General features: G+C 38.6%; 1 protein-coding gene across 5 annotated transcripts in view; it reads right to left on the reverse strand.

Annotated features, from left to right (window-relative positions):
• LOC311608708 (mannosylglucosyl-3-phosphoglycerate phosphatase-like) overlaps nt 1–19659 on the reverse strand; it is a 42493-nt gene that overhangs the window by 8548 nt on the left and 14286 nt on the right. For all 5 annotated transcript variants that reach the window (XR_014783095.1, XR_014783096.1, XM_084801322.1 and 2 more), the window contains 5 exons: nt 18278–18429; nt 10388–10968; nt 8743–8890; nt 7442–7607; nt 962–1109 (listed from right to left, as the gene is read on the reverse strand). Coding sequence is in view for 3 of the 5 variants with exons in the window: in XM_084801322.1 (XP_084657448.1) it covers nt 962–1109; nt 7442–7607; nt 8743–8890; nt 10388–10968; nt 18278–18429 (1195 nt within the window). In the remaining 2 variants the exon portion in view is untranslated. The remainder of the gene's footprint in view (nt 1–961; nt 1110–7441; nt 7608–8742; nt 8891–10387; nt 10969–18277; nt 18430–19659) is intronic.

Raw genomic sequence — 19659 nt, forward strand, 5'->3', positions numbered from 1 at the left:
GTCCTTAAAATGCAGTCATCTATGTTTCATTCTAAGTAATGATATAAATAATTAAAATGTATCTAAAATAGAAAGATCAAATGTTTTAAGAATATATATAACTAAATCTGAATTTTAGCAATCCATGACAACACTTTAGGCTACATATTTCTGGCAACATTTGCTAGTCATTTAGAGAAAAGAATTGGTATGCATGGATTTTAGATAGTCTGCGTAGTGGAAATTTTGGGTTCTTTTAACAACTCAGTTATGTTATGTAAACAGGTTTTTAAATCCCAAGTATAGGATATGTAGTAGCTTTTTGTTTGCCACCGCTGATAATTGCCTTGTGTGGTTCTGGGGAAGTGGAGGGAAACGTGGTCTTTGACAGCTGGAGTTAGTGGAATTCTGAGGACTCTGGGAGAGTATAAATATGAGATCCCAGAGAGAGAAAGCAGGCAAGGCCTCTCAGAGACTGACAGAGGAGGCAGAAGGCTGTGTTTGGCCTTCTGTGTTTGCTGTTGCTGGAGTGCTAGGTACCCTAAGAGTAGGATTGGTGTTTTCCCAAAGAACCTGAGGACCCTAACCATCCGGAGGTCTACTTCCCCTGTCCCTTCTAAGCTTATTTCTCTCCTACCTAGAGTTGAGGGGCTGGAAGGGAGGTAGAGGCTTAAGGAACCCCAAATAAAATAGTTTAAAAAGCAGCACCTACAAGTCTTTATATTTAAATCTTATAGTACTAAACCGTTTAATCATGCTTATATACCACGAGAAAAAATTAATTTATGAATCAAAAAGAGAGAATGGAAACATGCATTATTTTCTGAGGGTCTGAAATCATGAAAAGAAACTTAAGTGTGTGTGTGTGTGTATGTGTGTGTGTGTGTGTGTGTGTGTGTGTGTGTGTGTGTGTGTTATAAGCATGTTTGTTAGCATCAAGCAATGAATTTGCTTAGGACACCTCAAAAGGAACTCATCTCACATTTGCGATGTACTCCTTAATGGCCAGGAGGTAGGCCTTTTTCTTGCGCAGGTACTGCCCTTGAACCTTCACAGTGTCTCTGATGACGCGGTGTCCTGGTTCTGCATCTGGATCAAACCCGAATTCTATCCCAGCAACTTGAGGAAACCTGAAGTGTACAAACAACTTCTCACATAATTCTGCAGAGTCCTAACCACAAGTGAGAAGACACTAGAACTTAAGTTAGCATTTCTCTGTGCCACCTGGCAGGCAGGATGTACACAAGGCTGTGTGCATCGGAACAGAATATGTCAAGTGGCCTTTCATTTCAAAGAGTCAAACATTAAAATCAACTCTAAGTAATTCTATCCTCATTTCCTTGTACAAAAAGAGAAACTTCAAGAATTTCTATTCTTCTACAGTTTTAAGTTACTGTGAGATGGCTGCCCCAACTTCCACCATCAGTTACTAAAGGAATTCAGTGACAGACAACATAAATGCATCTTTAAAATGCTGTCTAACTACCGCCCCTAAGAAACTTTAGAAACAACTGACTCCTGTGACTATTTACTATTACTCCCATGTTAAGAAATGACTGGCTGGGCTTGGTAACACACCTCTGACTTTTTGAGAGACTGAGGCAAGAGAATCACAAATTCAAGACCAGTATGGATTACAAAGTGGATCTGAGGTCATCCTGGGAAACTTGGTGAGGTCCTGGCTCAAAATAAAAAGGAGAGGTGAGGTAGAGCTATAACTCAGTGCCAAAATGTTCATCTTAAATATATGAGGCTTCCAATACAAATCCTGCCATTGGGCTAAGATCAAGTGAAGAACTCTGTCATGTAGCTTACAAAAAGGTTATAAGTAAGACACAAACGATTCATCCAGACAGATAACTAAGAAAAAGGTTAGCCCTGGCTATGAGAACATTTTTTTTCAGAGAAACAGATGATGAGGGAAGCCAAGTCCTGCCCCAAGAGTTAAGCAACCATTCACTACTTTTTTTTCTACAACTGTCCCCATTGCTGCCTTCAGCCTTCTAATAACTTGTAATTACCACTGATGAAGTTCAGTCCCCCTGCCTGCCTTGGTCTTCAGCTACTTTCTCCCTGTACTGCGATATCTAGCCATTTCCTTTAGGTGTCACACTAATAAGCACCACATGGCCAGTTTAGGTGCACCAATCTGTACCAGCTCTAGGTAGCCATCACTCCAATCATAAAACAATACAATCAATACTCAGTAATGCCTTGATAGGACTAGAATTATGGTTAGATAGAAATCGCATAATATTCTTCCTTCTGAGCTTTGATATGGCTGAAAATTACTAAACAACACACCAAGACTATTAAAAACTAAAAACCATAATTATAAATCTGCCATATCAATATTTTACTATGGTTTGACATTCTTCAACCATAGTATTTTAAAATGTAGAGTAAAACATAATTATGGATTATATATTTTCAATTAAAGAAACTTTCGGTTGAAAAACAAAAGCCTTAGGCTTCTAATATGCTTCTGAATCACTAATATAATCTTACTGCCACCTACATACACACTCTGCCAAACCACAAGCTTCCTTGACTGCATAGAAACAACACAAATAAGAAGAAAGAAAAGCCACATGGTTTCACTGGCAGAAAAGAAAAAGTAAATTGATTTTCATAAAACCAGAGAAGTACAAGAAAAGTGATTACTAGATACTAAATGAAATCCACATAGTATTGGACCATAGCAGATGACATTATAATCAGTAATGGTGACAGATGATGACAAGGGGCAGGCTTGGCTAGAGAGAGGCCAACGATGAAAAGAAGAATGCAGGTTTGATAAGAGATCAAAGAACTAGAAACAGAACCAAGCCTTCTTCTCCATCTTCTACCAATTTAAGAGGCAAACGGGCAAAATAGAAGAGAGAAATGAGAAAATGGAAAAAGGAGGGGAGAGAAAGAAGAAGAGAGTGTGGGAGAGGGAAGAAGAAACAGAGGAAGGGGAGAAGGGAAGAAGAGAAAGAAAAGTCTAAACCATCTTGGGTTCACTAAAGATGCTTACACAATTGTGGTTCTACATTCCACTTCTCCTGGGGTGCCCGGATGCCATGGGGATGGGGTTGGGAGAGAAGACCTTCTCCAAGGATGGAATAACAACTCTTAGGCAATATTCAGTGAGACAGCTTATGCATGCCTTTAGTCCACGGTGAAGAATCGTTATATGAGCCTTGGGGAGGGATTCCCAGGGTGAATGCATTTCACTGTCTGAGACTTAGATGCTGGTGATGCTCTATTTATAGGGGGAAGAATTCCAGGTGACAACCCACATGACTACCTGGAGAACTGCAGAGTGCTACCTTGCGGGTGGCAGTGCTACATGCTTCAGAGAAGGCACAGAAACAGGGATGGAGCTTGCCCCACTCCTGCCATCTCAGGATGAGATTTTAAATCTCAAGCTTGAGATTTCTAGGGTTTAAACATGCTCTACATCGCCTGTTCCGTGCCAGTTCCCCTGGTGGCACAGTCCATGTGTCCCCCACACAGTCATTAAGCCTTCTAACTCCGCCAGCCACAGTAAGCCCATCGCTTCTGGGCGGGATGAACAAGGACAATAAATGAGGCTTCTGAAAAGTAAATTGTCGTATGTGGGTCCAGAGAAGAATGAAGATTTGAGATAGCATTGAGCATGCGGTAAGTTTATTAATATTTTAAAAGTCCAGCAGCTACCATCATGGCAGATGCCGGAAGGAGCATGTAGGTGAAAACGTCAAAGACCCTCTTGTTCTGGATGCCAGGAAGGGAAAGGTAACAGCCAAAACTCAAAGAAGGGCCTCACCCTCCACACTCAGCCACAGTGCAATACAATGGTGGCAGCAACAGGCAGCAACAGCACTGGGAGAGTGGACTTGCTCTGTCTGACTGCCAACTCAGACAGCCAACATGGGGTTCTTGAATAAGGCCACAGGAGTGCATGGTAACTGACGTCTTTCTGTCCACCCAGATGACTAAAAAGATAATCTTCAAGGACAAAGACATCTCAAAACAGGTTAGCTGGGTTAATGCTCAAGAAAGCAAACCCATAATGCTAACTATGAACTATGCTCCCCTTTGCCTATATTATTAATTAGCCTGAGAATCAAGGTGAAAACTGAACAGAGAGGCCCCCAGCCACAGCCAAAGACTAGCTGCCATGTATCATCAAGGATGCTCAGGACTACAAGACTGCAAATAGAGCCAACATCTTAACCACAGCGCACACAGCAGGGCTGGGACCAGGGCCTGAGGATAAACAGGTTACTGCCTACAGAACAACACTGCTAACACTCACTAGCAAACTGAAGCAAGACCAGAAGCTCACAAAATAATATTCAAAATGCAGAGGAAAATCGAAAAATATTCAGGAAAAGAAGAAAAACCAGGAAAACAATACCAGGAAATACCAGGAAATCAATGCTGAGATGACAGAGATAATGCAACTTTCAAAAATATAAAGAAGCCATTAGGAACAGACAAGCAATAGTGACATTCTTGAAGCCAATGGACTAGTTGACAGAGCTTGCACTGAAATGTAAGAGAGAGCCGGAAACTGAGCATGTGGTTTGAGCCACACACTTTTGAGGACCTGAGTCCTATCCCCAGACCTCAGAACCCATGTGAAAAATGTCCAGGCACAGCAGCAGATACCTATAACCTAATCATTGAAGGGATGAGACAGGCAGATCCCTGAGGTTCACTGACTAAGCAAACCAATGATCTCCAGGGTCAGTGAGGGACGCTGCCTCAAAAAAATGAGATGGACAATGACCAAAGGAGACTTTCTGCATTGACCTTTGGCCTCTGCATGCACGCACATGTTCAACATACACAAATGACACGCAGACACACAAAGACACGCAGACACAGAGATAGAGACATACAGATACACACACACACACACACACACACACACACACACACACACACACAAAACCAAGGGGGATAAAGCCAATGATACTTTGATTTAAAAAATAAAATTAAAGTTCACTGGAAGCATCAAATGCAGAGTGTAGATTAAAAAGAAAACTCATGACCTAGAAAAAAATATATTAATAAAAAATTTTAGTCTTTATACCAGAGAGAAAAATATTTAAAAATAAGAATAAAATTAAACTTCTGGCATTTATATGACTATATGACTATATGACTAGAATCCAAGATATAACTATGTCATCTAAATCACAGAAATAAAATAAAATAAAGAATCTGTGCTAGAAAATCTCATAAATTCAATGGAAGACATAAACAAAATCTAAGCAAAAGCAAAAATCTGAGAAACACAGAGCCAGACACATCAGAAATATACCACTGAAACTAAAATACAAAACACAACCAGACAAAAACAATGTTTTTCAAATAAAAGATAAATAATATGAACGACTGAAAATTCTCATCATAATTCTTGCTCCCACTTCTGGCCTCAGTGGGAACTGTGTAGTACAGACATACATATAAAATTAAGTATTTTAGATGTGATAAATTAAATATCCTAGTCAAATAGTTTAATGTGTATATATTGAAATTACATATTTTTCAAAGTTGATACATTAAAATGTGGCAGTAAATAATTGTCAATTAGCTAAGAAAGGGGTAGAAAAATCATGGAATGAAAAAACTATAAATATAAAATAAATACTAAATATTTAAGCATGTGAAAACAAAAATAATTTAATAGAGTCTAAAGTTTTCAACTCACAAATAAAAGGGGAGAATTTTGAAACTAAATATAAGCCACAAATTGTAATCTGTCTTATAAGTATATAATTTCTTTAAAAAGTATGCATAGTATAAAAATAAGTGAATGGACAAATTAAGCAATGCAAAGATAAATCAAAAGAGAATAGGACAGGATATATTAAGCCCACTGCATAGTATAGGGCAAAGAGATAAAGACACAAAGGAGAAAAAGGAATTTTTTTCCTTAAAATAGGCAGATAACTGTTTTAGGCTTCATAAGCCATACTACTGCCTTTGTTACACAAATCTAACTCATTATAAATTAAGTCACAGAGAATACCTGAATGAATTAGCTTGGTTAAAAGGAAACACATTTTATTTACAATAATAGAGAGACAACTGAATTGAACAACAGCAACAAAATACTACAGTTCTTTGGCCCCTTCACCTTATATAATAAAATGGCCAACTAGTCAGTATGTTACAACACGGACTATATATGTACCTCACAACAACGCTTCAAATGCCTAATCAAACGGAACCAAAACCTAACCAATCTGCATCACACGGCGCCGATTCACACTAACTAGGACAGCTAGTAGGGACGGTAGCAAGTGCTGGCAAGGAAGTGGAGAAACTGAAGCCTCCGGGTGCACACTGCTGGGAGAATGTGAAAGCAGGGCAGTCACTGTGGAAAGCAGCCTGTCAGCCTCCATATGACTCAGCACTTCAAGTCCTGTATGTACTACGCCTAAGGGTCCAATCAGTCACTTCCACTTGGATCCTTCACAGCACATTGTTTATAAAGGTAGAAAAGGTGGAAACGTCCAAAGTGTCCATCAACTGATAGACGGAAAAATGTGCTGCTATCCATAAATGGTGTGTTACTCAGCAATAGAAAGAAGTAAGTACTGATGCCGACTGCAGCAAGGACGATTCTTGAAAATACACTAAGGGAAAGAGGCCAGTGAAGGGCCCGCATTACAGGACTGACTCCTACAATAGAAATAACAGGCAAACTTACACAGACTAAAAGTAGATTATGCTTGCCTAGAGCTGAGGCTTGGGAGGAAATGGAAAGTGACCAGTGGTGAGTGGTTTCTTTGCAAAGTGCTGAGAATGGTGTTGACTTAATTCTGACAATAACTGTACAACTCTGAAAAACTCAATTATACAGATTAAGTGGATGAATCTTATAGTGTGTTAATAATATTCCTATACATATTTTAACCAAATTTGATATAGTAGTTTATGAAAGCATAAAGTGTTTCTCTGAATTCTTTCTCCAGGGGATTTTTTTTCATGCACTTTCAGCTTATAATTCATATGACAACACCTAGATTATAATATTCTCAGACATCTGCTTTCAGGCTAGAACACACAGAGAAGTGCCCACACATCTAAGTCTACTCCCATAGCCTCATCTTCCTAAGAATTCTAGTGAGATCTGGATATAAAAGATCTGGGTATAAAAGCCAAACAGCAAAGTAGTCTTTTATTTTTCAAATAAATTTAATGAAGTTAAAAACTGGGTTTAGGTACTAAATACTGAAATTCAGTACCTAAGTAAATATATCTATAAATAACTAAAAATAATACCTATTTTTAATAACAGCTTATTTTTACATACCAATATTTTGCCACTCTCAAAGTTATTTATCAAACATAAGAATGAGAGTTTTAAGCTATACTTACATTTTATTACATTAACATTTACCATTTTTAAATTTGTCTTTTTTTCAGTCCCATTTAAAAAATCAGTACATAACTTAGCAGAAATCAGTGGACATACCTCCCATCTAGATCTGGGTACTTGTAAACCCCGTTTTCGAGGGCTTCCAGCAGCTGTGCACCAGTTACTCTGATAACTAAAACTGGGTCCACTATGGGGAGTACAGCCAAAAGGTCATGCAGAGTGAAGTTCCCTGGTGGGTGTATCCTGTCAGACCTGAGAGTGCCTAAGGGATGCAAGAGGTGGGAAGACGTGTTTTAAGTTTTCTCCATATGGCAGTACTTTGTTGACTCAATGCTACTTACATTTAACCTCAGCATCTTATATCCCGAAGGCAAAAAGCCCTAAACAGGTTTCTGACGTCTTCCTTACCTTTACTTCCAGCCTCATTTACATATAACATTCATTTAGAGGATATAACTTCATGTTAACTACCATGTTCTTCTTAAGTAGTATGTTGTAATGTTGTAACTGGAAAGCCACTGCTCTCTCCCCATGTCCACAGAACTAGGCCTATGAGTTCCGGGACAGAAGTCTTTACGGGCAGCAAGTACAGAAAAGTCCACTCTTGGGAAACATTTCCATGGACAATTCTAGACCACATCTATGTGAAGCTAAGACCATTTGTATCTTCCTCCAACATCAGAATTCAAAGCAGTATATCATTTGGATGATATGCGGGAAGGGGCAGGTAGGCCCTGGACTAGGGACCAACGCCAAGGGCTGGTGCACACCAGCCAGGACTCTTCCACTGAGCTGCATTGCCACCTTACATTCTAAACTGGAAAATCAGGAACCTCGTCTCTGTGACTAGACAACACCCAAGTCTCAGTTACAGACTATGAATTAAAGTTGTTTTCAGAGGATTGCTTTTAATTTTCTATAGATGCTTAAAATCTCAAAATTCTAAGTCTACCAACTTCATACAAAAAGGAATAGGCTAAGAGCAGGTCCCTGTCGGTCCAGCAGGAAACTCTTACTATTTTCTTATGAAAGGGGAAGGAAGGCAAGACTGGTCAAAGCTCAAGAGTTTCAAGTGAAAGACTTAAATATACACTTTTCATTTAGTCAAACCGTAACAGCACATGTTTAAGACAGATGAGTGACAGGCAATATCTTCATAGAAATCTCATCAGTAAGTCAAAAATCTAAAAACCCAATGCTTTTAAGTTTCTAGTAAACTGAACTCCTAAATCTGATTCCAAATACCCAATCATGACTGGAAGTGGGTAGCTAAACTCATGAAATTAATAAAGTTTTTAAGTTAAGACTTCATAAATCTTAAAAATATTTTAACTATTACTACACATTCTGGAAACCTGATTTTTGTCATTTCATGTCCCTTCAAACAGAGACATCACCTGAGTTAAGCAGGGCCACATCAGCACGCGTGGCCTCTAACATTGCATTCGTCACCAGATTTCCAAGATTGCTCTCACATCTTCTTACAGTAATTTCACGGCCATCTAATTCCATATTGATTGGGCAGAGAACTTCTTCTAACATATACTAAAAGAAGAAAAAGAGCTTTCTAAATCAACATTCCTTGTGTTTTTATTGATTTTTTTAATTAATTTTCTCCATTTTCTGTATTTTTAACTTCAAATTAATTAAAAATCAAAAGAATTTACTGGAACTCTTTCATATCACAGTAAGAAAGGAATACCAAAATACTAACCACCCAACAGCCATTCATTTTTCAGGTATGTAGCAAGCCATGTTATCATACAGTTTTAAAGCCTCTATGCTAGCCTTTTAGAGCTAGAAACTTGTTATAAAAATCTGTAATATTCATAACATCAAGATGATACAAGAAACAATTAATTACTTCCTTCCAGCTGAAACAACAGAAGCCTCTGTTCCTACAGAATTAACTCAAGTGCCCAAAGCTATATTAAACAATAAATGCATAGCTATAGATAGAGCTAGTCTGATCTCTAGTCTCTCTCTGTCTCTGTCTCTCTGTCTCTGTCTCTCTCCTATACACACACACATGCACACATACACAAACACATGCACACATGCACACACACATACACACAAATACACACAAACACACACGCACACAAACACATGCACACACATACACACACATGCACACACACATACACACAAATACACACATGCACACACATACATGCACACGAACACACACATGCACACACACACACACATACACACACACATACACATACACACATGCATACCAAGCAGCTGCAGTTCTCCCACCATGCTTGGGCCCTCGTAGAAAGGTGATCACTCTTAAGGGTTCATATACCATCCGGCCTAAGTGGCCTGAAGAGAAGTCACTGAACATGTGACCTACATACAGAGCGAAGGGAGCAAAAGCATGTGCTGATGAGTTCACCTGCGCTTTTGTGTTTTAAGGTAGGTTTAAATATACCAATCTCTTTATTAAAGACATGATTTTTTTTTGTAAAATTTGGGTACAGAAAAAATAGTTTATTGATATCAATTAAAATAAATAGCAATGTTACAGTGGATCTAAATTCCTTTTATTTTTTATTTCACTTTTCAAGATAGCTCATTATTAACATGTAAATACTATGAATTTTTTTTAAAAACCTCCAAGATCCAAATCATTTCTGGTCCCCAATACCTTGAATACAAAATGCTCAACCTGTATTAGCTAAATAACCAACTATATTTCCCTACAATAACACTTTCAGTGCTCAACAGGCTTATGAAGTTATGTTATAAAAATAAAATTCATAAGCTCTTATTAATAAGGTTACAATATAGAGATGATTAGAAATAAATCTAATATATTAAATTCCAATTATTACTACCAAGTTGAAATAAAATATAAATGGGATGTGTAAATTTAAAAAGATAGAAAACCATCACAAATTCATTGTGACTGAAGATGCTATTTTGGTGTTGCGCATTCATCAGTCACAGGCTATGATGTGGTCTGCCACACCATCTAAAGTGTTCACATGATCAACCACGTGTTGCTAAGCAACACACGCAATACTCACCCACCTGTATGTTTTGAGTAAAATCTCTTACTATTGCTTTGATATATGAATCTTCTTCCAAATAGCGCAAAACGTCCACTTTCTCAAATACATACTGGAAAGAGGCATCAAGCAGCCGAATATTTATTTTTGTTAGATTTTTGAAATCAGATCCACTTTTGACAATCCAAGTCTCGTTCACTTTCCTGACCCCATATTCATGGTCATGGCCTCCCAGAATTAAATCGAGCCCTTCCGCTTGCTGGGCAAGCCTCGTGTCATTGCCCCACTTCATGTGCGTCATTGCAATCACAAGGTCGGCCCCTTCTTCTCTCAACTCCACCGCTAGCTCGTTAGCAGTTTCGACATAGTCTTTGTAGCTGACGTTGGACTTGCTAACTGTGGCCAGAGTGTCGAGCCAGTCTTCCTCAACTAGTCCCATTAAGCCAATTTTCAGATTGTTCCAGTTAACTATCTTTTTGACTGTACCATGTCCAAGAGGTTCAGAAGTAAATCTGTCATAGACATTACTGAGAAACCATGTAAAGTGCATTTGTTTCATATATTCTTCCAAAATATCAACGCCAAAATCAAACTCATGGTTTCCTAAAATTGAAAAAAAAAATACATAAAGCTTAAATCACAAGAACTCTTTTCTACTCCCAAAGATATTGCAGTTCTCCATGTGGTGGCTTCCAATAGGTGCAAGACTGTATGGTAAGAGCAAGCATTGTTTTCAAACATATATATATATATATATATATATATATATATATATATATATATATTTAATTAGCCCAGCTTTCATTTATAAAGACTGTGATTTTCAGAGGTTTCAGCTATATCTCTTTGCAAACCAGGAAGCGCTGCAATCCCAAAAGAAATTGTAAGAAGCATGGAGAAGATGCCTCACAACAGAACAAACTGCAATGACATGATTAAAGACTGCTCAATAATAGACTGACTTAAAATTATTTTTAGTTCATATGAGCATGCAGATAATCTTCATAAAAAATACATATTTTATTCCTAACTGAAAATTTCATAAAATTCAATCACACTATGCAAGGAGGAAAGTCCTGGCATATCTCTACTCTGTTTTCTAAAATAACTGTATTTGCCACAGGGTAAATAAGTAGTAATTATGAAAATAAAATCCAGAATTGGTGGTACAGGCCTGCCATCAAAGCTGTTTGGGAGGCTGAGGCAGGAGGATCACAAGTTCAAAGCCTAACTGTGTTATAAAGCTTGGGTGACTTAGTAATATCCTGTCTCCTGAAGCCAAAAGCAAGCTGGGGACACAGCACATCAGTGCAGCGCTTGCCCACACACAGACAGAAATGTCAGCACCAGAGACGCTATAAGGTAGTAGCGGGGGTGGGGCAGGGTGTACTACTGCAGCTGTTCCTGTGGCAGACCCTTTTCTAAGTGAATATTCAAATAAGATAAAATTTTTTCATGAATTTATATTTCATCATTGCATCTCTAAAAGCAGCAGATTTACATAAAGCAGAATATTTTAAGAATATAGTAAAATATTTATAGCATTTTAGAATTAATATGATACATGAAACCAAAGAATCAATAGAAAATTCAGGTATAAGCTGACTTTTTTTCCTCCAAAAAATATGCTGACAGATGATGGCAACTTACCTGTCCTTTAAAAAAAATCATAGGCCAAAGTGAATTTTATTTGGCTTTTATTCTTTTAGAGACTTTTATAATTAGTTTAAGGATTTCTCATTGAAAACCCTGGTGTAGGCTTTGATTTTTCACCAACCTACCTTACTTAGGGTTCCTAAACACCTTTACCTCCCTTCCAGCCCCCCAACCCTTGGTAGGAGAGAAAGAAGGTTAGAAGGAGGAAAGTGTGGGGCACAGACCTCTTCACTTCTTCTGGCTGGGTAGTGCTGTGGGGTTCTGTCTGGGGCAATGCATTATCAGCTGTCAACAGCAAATGCAGCAGGCAGTCCCCCGCCACTCTCCTCTGAACCGCCACTTCTCCCTTCGTGCTCTCTTTTAAATACCCTTCAGAGTTCTAAGCATCAACTATCTGCAGCTGGCAAAGACCACACCCCACACGAGGCAATTATCAGCTGTGAACAAGCTAAAGCCCAAACTAAAAGCCCACACTTGGGATTAAAGCAAAAACATATTTGCATAACTGAGTTTACAAAGAAACCAAAACTTCCACTACACCCTGGCATATCTGCTTCTCCCACATGACTTGTGGAGAACTTCATTGCTGGAATTCTCATACATAATGATCATGTATAGGTTTTTTAATCTAAATACCTCAAATCTGAAGTTTTCTGAGTACCAACATGATACTACAAGCAAGTAAGTGATTCCATACTTAGGTTCATGTAACAACAGATGACTTTCAAAATAAAGAGAAGTAAAACATTGCATGAAATTTTCTTCAAAGTAGTATCAAGCATAAGTGAAATGTCAATGATTTACTTGGAATTGCATTCCATTTCCAACATAACTCATTATTAAGATGGAAACACGGTAAAGTCAAAAGAACTCTGATCCAAATCACTTCTGGTCCCAAACATTTTGAATATTCAAGTCTCAACTTTGTTAGCTAAATAAGCAGTTATATTTCCCTACGATAACACTTTTGATGCTCACAAGTCTTATGAAGTTATGTTAATAAAAGGAATAAGCTCTTAAAACAAGGTTGTAATAGAGAGAATTACAGAAATCATTTTTTCTATAAACTAAGATAAACACGAGGCACTTGAAATGTAAAGCACTATGCCACTTACACTTGTGTCCCTCTAAATAAAGCACCTAGGGATAAATGTAACACAATGCACGGATATGATGTATATGTATCTGTTCACAAGCTTCATTCACTAAAACAACATTTCTGCTACTAAAAGACACTGTCAAAAGAATAAAAAGGCAAGCCAAAGGATGGAGAGTGTGTGTGCGTGTGTGTGTGCGCGCGCGCACACACACACACACACACACACACACACACAGAGAGACAGACAGAGAGACAGGCACAGACAGACAGACAGAGAAACCTATAATTACAGGCTTGCTACATGGGTGCTGAGATTCAAACTCTGGTACTCAAATTTGTGCAAACCATGTTTAGCAGCTAAGCCATCTCTCCAGTCCCTGGAGGTTTCTTTTAAAAGGTGTTTCTTATAAGCTGACCAGGCTCCTAAACACTTGACCACTTCCATTTGTACCTGGGAAGTTTATGCCTCTGTGCTTAACCGTTACCACTGACAGCTAGAAGTACGCCCAGGTGGACCAAAGTTGGCAAGGGCAAAACCAACTCTGGAGCAGCCTGAGGCAAGAATAGACAACACACATCACACCACTGACACATGCTGAGATAAGTGCTTTTAATTCCCCAGAGGATGACTCAGCTCCCTGGTAACTCTCAGCCCATATAACAGGTCCAATCCCAACTCCCCATCATCAGTTTGCCCTGAGTCACACCTGGTACCACAAGCAAAAGAAGAAAGATTCTCCATTTCCCCCTTTTATTGAAAATAGATTCTTTTCTTGTATACTATTTCCTGGTGGTTTTCCTTCCCTTCTCACATCCCCTCCCTTTCCCTCCATATCCACTCCATTTCTGCCTCTAATTAAAAAAGAGGAGACTTTCAAGTGATTACAAGCAAACATGAAACAATAAAATATAATAAAATAAATCAAAACCATCATATTGAAGTTGGGCATGGCAAGCCAACAGGAGGAGGAAAGAGTCTTAAGAGCAGACACAAGAGTCAGAGACCTACTCATTCTCAGATTCAGGAGTCGCATAAAAACACCAACTTAGCTACAATATATGCTTAGAGGACCTGGTGCAGCCCTGTGCTTGCTTCTCCAGGCTCTGTGAGCTCATATGTGTCTTATTTAGATGACTCAAAGGGCCATGTTTTCCTGTCATTCTCCATGCCCAACAAAAGGAAGATTCTTAAAAGCAGCAAAGTGTCCAGTCCAGGAATGACAGTCTCACAAGACACAAAACTTGTAATATAGTTTTTAATCTTTTGAGATTACTATAATCCCATCATTTCCCCTTCCCTTTCCCTCCCGCCAAGCCTCCCATGCACTCTCCCCTTGCTCTCTTTCAAATTCATGGTCTCTTCGTAATTGGTGTGTGTGTGTGTGTGTGTGTGTGTGTGTGTGTGTGTGTGTGTGTGTGTGTGTGTGTGTGTGTTTCTAAATGTATAAATACAACTTGGTATTTTCAACAAAATAAATTGATTTTCTTCAAAATGTAGCTGAGATGGTAATTAAACAAGAAAAATGAAATAAACAATGACTGGCATTCGTATTTGTTTAGACGTACAATATAATCTTGGACCGAACTCTAAAATTTGAAGATTATTGAAGAGTGTGGGAACTAGGCAGAAGGGGCAAAGCACGGAAAAGACATGTCTTGCTCTACAATAAATTGTTTTTATAAATACCATGATTTTAGTAGAGAAGGCGTTTTCATGAGATGGCCCAGCATGCATATTTGATGGGCTCTCCCCAGCTTCCTTCTGTCCCTACGCTGCTTGGCTTCTGGACATTCCAAGTTCAGTGGACTCCACTAGCTGGTGGATCCAGGCAGGAAGTGAGAGAACCAGTTGGAATGTACAGTAAGGTGAAGGTAATTACTACTCAGATTTCTCCCTTCCTTCAAGTCACTGTGGACTTGGCTGTGTGCTACACTGAAAGCCATCCTGCACGCGGGCCTTCCCAAGGGCCTTCTCCCTTCCCTCTTCGGCTTCATTACACTATGCTCAGTAATAACGCTAACGAGAATAGTATATAGCAACACATGCAGTTTTAATATTTTCTGTAACCACATGTTTAAAAGAAACTGTAAAAAAAGCAATTTGACATACTTGTTTTAATTCCATCTTAAAATTCCAGTGTCTATGAAATTTACAGCATACCCAAGTCTAAAGCCGTCATTGTTTAAGTGCTCACAGCTATATTATCTGTTTTCTTCTTTCTTCCATTTCTTTCAAGTCTTTTTATTATACTGTCCCTGAAATTCTCCCATTAATGTGCCATCTATTTTGTATCAGAATACAACTCACATACTCAAGGAAATGCCTTATAGAATGATCAAGAAAAAGCAATAAAAGAAGTGATGTGATCTCAACTACGTGAAAAATGCACATGAGAGAAACTAGAGAGAAGCATTATAAAATGGGAAGCTAAATGGTGGTGTCTTAGTCAGATTTAACTGTCGACTTGTCACACAGCCTAGCGTCACCTGAGAAGACACTCTGAACATCCCAATGGAGGGACTGCAGAGGTCAGACCGGCTGATGGGTGGGACTGTGAAGAATTATCTTGGTTGTTAGTTAATACAGAAGGGAAGTGCCCACTGTGGGAAGCACCATTCCCTGAGTCCTGGGTTGTCTAAAAAAGCTGGCTAAGTGTAGGTCTGCGAGGAAGCCAGCATGCAATGTTTCTTTGCTGTGTATCCCACTTGAATTCCTGCCTGACTTCCCCTAATAATGGGCTATAACCTGGAAGTATAAACAAAGTAAATCCCTTCCTTCATATGATGCTTTTACTCAACATTGTATCACAACAACAGAATGAAACTACAATAGAGGGTGTTATGATCACTTTCTATTTATTGGAATACTTTAGTACACCCCAAAATGCAATAAATTACTTTTTAAGGACTTAAAAACGTCAAAACAAAAACGCAGTATAACATCAAAACTGGTATGTCGAATATGACCAACAAATATTGGCTGACCCTTCTCCTTTTCCTGGAACAGAGCCCTCTTGCAGTAGGGACAAGGACCACAAACGGAAATGCAAACTCAACCAAACGGGAGACTTTGGGTCTATAGGGTGGCAAGTTAAATGGTTGGGTTTAGTTTACAGTTTAATATCAGGAGGGAATTGCAGGCAGGGTTCCATTGGTGACAGCAGAAATGCTCAGTCAGGATGGGGAGAGTTCTTTCCAGAACCAACACTGGCCACAACCTTCTAGCTAGCCTAGGCAAGACATCCAACCTGTACTTCAGCCTTCCCAAACAGTACCAGAAGCTAGGGACCAAGTGTTTTAATACATGAGCATGGAGACAACATTGCACATCAAACCATAGCCCAGGAAATTGCCTCAGTCCTCAGTCAAAGGTGCTGCTGGATGGAACTTTCTCAACAATCAGCAATTTCCTTCTTTTTAACAAAGCAATGAGGAAAGTTAGGACGTGTAGTCCAAATCAGTGCATGGACTAAAACTACTAACCAAATATACACTGCACTGAGACACAGAACATTCTAGAGTCCAGACACAGTCTTCAGTATGTGCATGTAAAACATGGCAGAAGGCCACTGCCTGACTGTGAGGGCTGGCTTTGCCTGTTCCTTTATCTTCTCTGTCACAAAGAAGCAAAGGCCATGAGGGTGTGAGCAGGACCCCATGAGTGCTGACATCCTATATGGTCTGTCTTTTGCCAGATGGCCTCGCCATCCTGCCCCCTTCTCACCGTCCACATCCCTAATACTCACCTAAACTGTTAGGACGACCTCTCTGCACTCCCAGTTTTATTGTAAAGACAAACAAACAAAACCAACAACAACAACAAAAAATAATGGAAACCACTTAAATATATAATAATGAATTTGTTAAATAAAAGACTATCCATTAAGTGGAACACTTTGAAACTATCAATGTTATAAAAATAAAATCTCTTCGCAGCAATGTGAATGAACTTAGTGACCCTGAACTGTACAATAAATGGCAAAATGATAAATATTATTATTTTTATTTTAACATGATAAAAGAACATGAGAAAATGTTCACAATGCACTCTTTGCCTTTTAAGGTTAAAATATTAATAGCATATACAGGAGGTTGCTTAAAAGCTGTGAATCAATAATTTAATTTTTTAATTTATTTATTTACTTTACCACCCAATCATAGCCCTTTCCCTCCCCTCCTCCCAGATCCACCTTCCTTCCACCCTCCCCTTCCCCTAGGTGATAATTTTATTGATTCGCTGTGTAAAATCTAGAAAAACTCACATGCAAAAATAAAAACAAAATATCTTCTACCATGCAAACATTGAGATATAAGCACTGCTGGGTGCTGTGTATCCCCCAAGTGGGGCAGCACTTAGATGAACCAACAGAAGCCTGTAAACATCAGCCCTTGTTGAAACTCTAATTATTTCAATATAAGTAGCTATTGTCCAAAATATTTTCAAAATGACACCTCATGCTTTGCTAACAATTGCAACAGCCTTTGTTTTCCTTACCTAGGATTTGCTCATTAAGAATGACCAACTAAGATGCTTATGGGAGCCTCGTGTGCACGGCCACTATCTTCTTCAGCCTTCACAGATGCTCTGTGACGGGATAGTACTGTTTGCCCATTTTTATATCAAGAAACAACTGAGAGATCAGTCACTTTATTTTGTTGATATTGTTGTGCTGTTCTGTTTAGTTTGGGAGCCTTCGGGGTGGGTAGTGAGATAAGGACTCACTTCAAGACCCAAGATAGCTAGGGACTTACTATATACCCCAAACTGGCTTCAGACTTACAGAGATCCTCCTGCCTCAGCCCCCTGGGTTGAAGGGGAAATAAAGGAATAAACTGCTAAGCACAGCAGCCATTTTCTTTTTCATAACTTGATGACAGTGTGGTCAAGGACAGTTCAGACCCAGGCCCAGCCAGCTTCAGAGCTATGGCCTTAACCTCTCTACTGACACATCTCGCTTTTGCACAGGCACAACTAAAAATCACTGTCTAAAGTCAAATCTTGGTTGAGTACAATTGTTCAAGTTCATTGTTCAGTCCTGACAATTGCTTCCAAGGACCTATAAGCCAGTAAATAGGATTATTTAACGATTGTTATTTGGCATCAAATCTAGTTTTATGTAAAGTGCTTTATAAAGTTCAAAAATAAATATTACTTACCAAAAACTGCAAAATGTACTCCCAATTCATTTAATATGGAAATCATATGCTTTCCTTTTGTTATTGTACTTAAGACCGAAGGGTTTAAGCAATCCCCACTGAAAATCAAGAGTGGGTTCAGGATGCTGAACTTCTTCACAGCTGTTGCAAACCTAAGAGAATAATGACCTGTGTCATCATTAAGTGTCTTTATGAAACACAAAGGCAACATCGTAAGTAGCGGTATGACGTTTTCTTAAAATCAGAAAAACAAGACTATGAGAACATAGAAAGACGTGTTTAGTAAGTTCACTTCCCATACCACACCAGCACATTTGCATTCTGAAAAGCTAATCTTCCCACATTCTTGTCTAAATGATAAATGGATTATGCCTCAAAAGACCTCTTCAAAATAGAACTTGAAATCATTTTAAAGAAAACAGTTTAAAACATGTCAGACTATTGAAACTATTCCACAAAATACAAAATCTTAAATACAAAGTATAAATCCTGTGAGCATCAAGAAAGCTGTGTGTGATGATGAGCTAGGTTGTTTTATATACAATTATTGCACAAAGTTTTCTGGTGTTAAGTTTTTCTGGTGTTAAGTAAATCTGATTAGCCCCCTACAATGTCTCCCTTCTGTTGTGCATCCTTGATTTTCAGGGGTTTTTCTCTCTTTGGTTTTACCTAGCAAACACAGATGTGTTCCAGTTTTGTCACTCGCTCTTGTCCTCTGTCACTTTATTCTCTTTCTCCTTCCTTTTTAACTTAACCATATTTTTCTTTTACCTAAATTTTGTCCCAGCTCTATTTCATTCATTTTGCCCTAATTAATTTTAACTTCACGGTTTCTGTTGTTCTTGCAATTGTGTTTTCTGTGGTTGCTGGCGATGTAACAGTTGATTTTAATGAGCTGTTTCTAGATCTGCTTTGTTTCAAGACTGTTGCTATGGCGGTTTGTTTTCCCCCTGAGTGGTACTGAAGATTGAGCCCTAAAGAGAAAGCTACCAGTAAAGAACTTCAAATAAAATTGCAAAAGATAGTCACTGCAAAAGATGAACAAATTACTACTTGAAGCTACAAGAAATATGACAAAGTGGCAACATGGCTCGTCTGAAAGTTCACAGTTCTTCAAGTCACTGAATCCAAATGTAGAATAATGGCGAATGTGCCAAAGAATTCAAAAATCTAGCTTTAATATTGATAAGTGACCTCAATGAGGATTTAAATAAGCCGACAGCATGAACAGGGCTATTTTTAGAAACAGAGTTGGGACTACACAGTTGGATGAGATACTTAACAAATTCAAAAAGACATAAGACAAAAATAGACGTCAGGACTTAGGGTAAGGTTAAGGGTTTCTTACATTCAGGAAAATATATGCAAACTTCTGGAACAGG

Source organism: Acomys minous, assembly GCF_964271855.1.
Source record: "Acomys minous genome assembly, chromosome: 11".
Taxonomy (NCBI): Eukaryota; Metazoa; Chordata; class Mammalia; order Rodentia; family Muridae; genus Acomys; species Acomys minous.